Here is a 3,555-nt window from a genome sequence, read left to right as displayed (position 1 = left end):
ATGGGTGTACGAGGACGACTACGAGTTTTCCGTTCTGAGCAAGCGCACTTCGTCGGCCTCCAAACCTTATGTGCGTGTTAAGTACCGAAAACTTGTACTCATACACGCCCTACGATCATTAGAGAGCTTTAAGGCCTGGCCAAAAGGCTCACAACAGTTCAACGCAACATCTTGCACGTTTTTTGATGCACAACCTATTTTGATATCCAACACGAAGTGTCCTTTTACGTCTAAGCATTTACTACCTATTTCTAGAAATAGAGAGCTTTAGATTCTAGGACGAGAACGACTACGAGTACCAACTTTTCTTATAGAACAACAGCGAGCGCGCGCAACTAGCGTCATTTCTTTGGGGGGGCGGGGAGGGGGGGAAACGTGCTAGCGTCGTCATTTTAGTACGAGGTTTTGCAAAAATGTCGTCGTGTCAAAACAAGTCAACAACACGGTAGCAGTTTTGACATTTTTTGATCAGCAAAGAGGCCCTGGTAACAGCAATAAGAATAACTGAGCAACCTATACTGCTAAATCTTCTTAGTATTTTCGCTAAAAACAAACAGTCAAAACTAGTACTCGTTCTCGTCCTCGTCCTAGAATCTAAAGGTCCCTATTGCCGAGTCTACTACGAGTTGCGCTGTATGTTACTCAACAGTTATGAGAGAAAAATAAAACAACAATAAACAGAAACTAAAGGTTTTTATTCAAAAGTGGAGACAAGAAGATAAAATCTCCCTAAACATATCAAATCCATGTCCAACTCCTTGAATGGCGCTGAAAGTTGACTAAAATGAACACTAGAGAAAAAAGCAGTGTTATTACGGTTACATGACTTTAGAAAAGCTTGTAGTTTTAAAGTACTATGGCTATAACATAGAAAAGTGTTACCAGCTATTTATTAAATTCTCAACCTCGGATAATGCATTTCGCGTGCTCTGATTGGTTCACTCAATCTCGGTTATCAGCTCATATACCTTGGTTTGACCTTATATGGTAAATGATTGGATGCCAAATTTCTCTTTAAATAAAGCCAAAAAGGAGAAAAAAACTTTTTTTGTGGAAAGTTTGGATCAATTCCGACGTTTAGAAGTACGCGAAAAGGCAAGAAATGTTTTTGTGATGAGCCTGCGTTTGTCTGACCACAAGGTATTACACAACATCGCATAAGTTCTCATCAAGTTTTTTTCGATTTCGCTCGGATTTGCTCGCTTTTTCCGCTCGTATTTCGTACTTCCAAATTTTTGGAGTTGAGGGAATTTAGTAAAACAATTATTCCATCCGCGCTTGTTGGATATGAGACTGGTTATAGCCTATTTACCATCACATATCCAACGCGCGCTTATGGAATAATTGTTAAATAGTGACTGGTATATTGAGCTGTAGCGGTTATTCACTGCACTTATTCATTGGTCTCAAGCCTTGGGCAATGTTTAGTGGACTGTTAAAGCCTTAAACAGAAGTATCACAAAAATGCGAAAAGGTTATTTTTATCAAAGTACAATTGCTCATTCAATCCCTAACATTTTTCAAATCGTAGCTTGAGTGAATCCCGCAGGACTGGCGATCCACCTATGCTGAGTTACTGGCGGCGGGTTTTGAACTGAGATATCAAAATTCTGGTGAATCGGGGCAAGAATGCTGATCTGCTGCTGGAGAAATCATCTCTTCAGAGATACTTGTATCACTGGTATCGGAAATTGTGAGCTCTTTCTGCATGTTGGCTATGTCACTGTCGACTTCATCAATTTCAGCTTGAAGATCCTCTTGAAAGGTAAACATAAGATAATCTGGTTAAAATGGAAGATCTCTTTTTCATTGCAAAAAAACCTTTTGGGAGCATTTCAGATAAAACGTATAAAGTTGATACGATTTGTGAGTTTGAACGTACTAATCGATACTAAAGCGCAGTCAATGAAAAATATTGTTAGCCAGTTACAGATGGGAAAACCTGAATACTTTACTCTCGGGGTGATTCTTGTGCGGAAATATACCTTCCGTAGACAAAAACGGATTTGAACTACCTGGTTAATGTATTTGCAGCAATTGTGCATTCAAAGACTACTCTGAAGTTACCAGGAGAACGTAAAACGGACTGGCCCGGTGAACAATTTTGTTATCATGTAAGGAAACTAGTTTGGCAAACTATGCGGATGCAAACCTGACCTGATAAAATATCGTTGTGCTCCACGTCTTCCTTTGATTTCTTTTGCATTTCACTGTCGTGACGTAGATTGCAATTTGAGGCTTTTCTTTTCAGAGTAGTTTGCTTCATACTGGGGAGTGTCGTGCCTTTCGTGAAAGCATTTGTATGTATAGTTTCCTGACTGCCTGATTCAGAACAGTCAGATTTATCGTGGGATTTAGCAAGCGCTGGGCTTACAAAGTGAGGCTTTAATAGTTTGGGCATTGCCAGATCTTTATCAGTTTTTGCGGCTTTCGCCACAGGAGGCTTAAAAACCTTTTTCAATTTTGGCAAAGGCTTTCGCTTAAAGGACGTGTCTACACCCACGGAAACACGAAGATCTGTAGAAGCTATCGACCGTTTAAGGACAAAACTTGGCTTACAATGTTCAGGATGATCACCCATTTTAGATGCCCTCGTTCCACCTGAAATTTCGGACCTTGAGGTCTTGACCTCAGTATTTTCTGTCTTGCATTCTTGAATTTCACGCCCTTCTTTAAGAGAAGTACTTTTCTCTTTTATCACTTTCTTGACTTGATTCTTTTGAGAATCGAGTTGCTTACTCTTTCCCTTTGTTTTGTTATTGTCTGTGGACTGAAACTGAGTGACTTTGGTTTCTTCTGTTTCCTTCTTGTCCTCGAGTGTACTCTTGTAAGCGCTTTCATTAACATCATTTGGCCTTTTTCTAAATTGTTTTCCTTTAGAAGCATTAGCCTTAGACTTGCTGGAAGCCGAAAGCATGCATGTGTCTTCTTCATTCTGTTGTACCAGATTTCGAGGGTTTGTGTCAACCTTTGCGTCCTCGTCAATGGAAATTTGACTTTCTCCAGATACCCTTTGCTTCTTTTGTGTTTTAAGTGGCAACCTATCACTTGCGACATCGTTTTCTATCAGTTCTAATCGTTTGTCCCTTTCAATAAAATTCATGTTGACTTTAGAATTATCTTGTGTGTCCTCGCTAATAGTTCTTTTTTTGTCGCATTGTACTGTTTTACCAGATGTTCTTCTCTTTTTAACAGCTTTGGTTCCAGCGCTACTATTTGCGATTGGCTTTCCCTCATTAGGGTCGTTTACATTCCTTTGGTTGCAAGAGGTGGTTTGTTCAGCGTCTAAAGTGGTATTTAAGGCTGAAGGATCTGAATTTTCAAGCTCCTCAGGACGTAGTGAGGTGTTTCTGGTATTATTTTGCAAGTTTTCTTTCATGAGGTGTTTATGAAAAGGTTCAGTCACATCCCTAACGTGCGGTAAATCCCCATCGCAGGTGTACTGATGATGAGGTAAAACTTCTGAGAACAAAAAAGAGCGCACAACAGGTTAATACATTCATCGCTTGATTTAAACACAGAATTCAGCAGTAATAAGAGAGCAATGACGACATC

At 39.8% G+C, this 3,555-nt stretch overlaps 1 protein-coding gene across 1 annotated transcript in view; it reads right to left on the bottom strand.

Annotated features, from left to right (window-relative positions):
- Window positions 1-1,235: 1,235 nt before the first annotated feature.
- LOC137995539 (hepatoma-derived growth factor-related protein 2-like) overlaps window positions 1,236-3,555 on the bottom strand; it is a 13,951-nt gene continuing 11,631 nt past the window's right edge. The window contains exons 13-14 of the mRNA XM_068841071.1: window positions 2,158-3,462; window positions 1,236-1,757 (exon numbers count right to left, since the gene is read on the bottom strand). Coding sequence (XP_068697172.1) covers window positions 1,603-1,757; window positions 2,158-3,462 — 1,460 coding nt within the window. The 3' untranslated portion in view covers window positions 1,236-1,602. The remainder of the gene's footprint in view (window positions 1,758-2,157; window positions 3,463-3,555) is intronic.

This window comes from Montipora foliosa, chromosome 3 (assembly GCF_036669935.1).
Source record: "Montipora foliosa isolate CH-2021 chromosome 3, ASM3666993v2, whole genome shotgun sequence".
In the NCBI taxonomy this organism is placed as follows: Eukaryota; Metazoa; Cnidaria; class Anthozoa; order Scleractinia; family Acroporidae; genus Montipora; species Montipora foliosa.
Note: the sequence above shows the minus strand (reverse complement) of the source record. Positions and strands in the feature narration are given on the sequence as shown.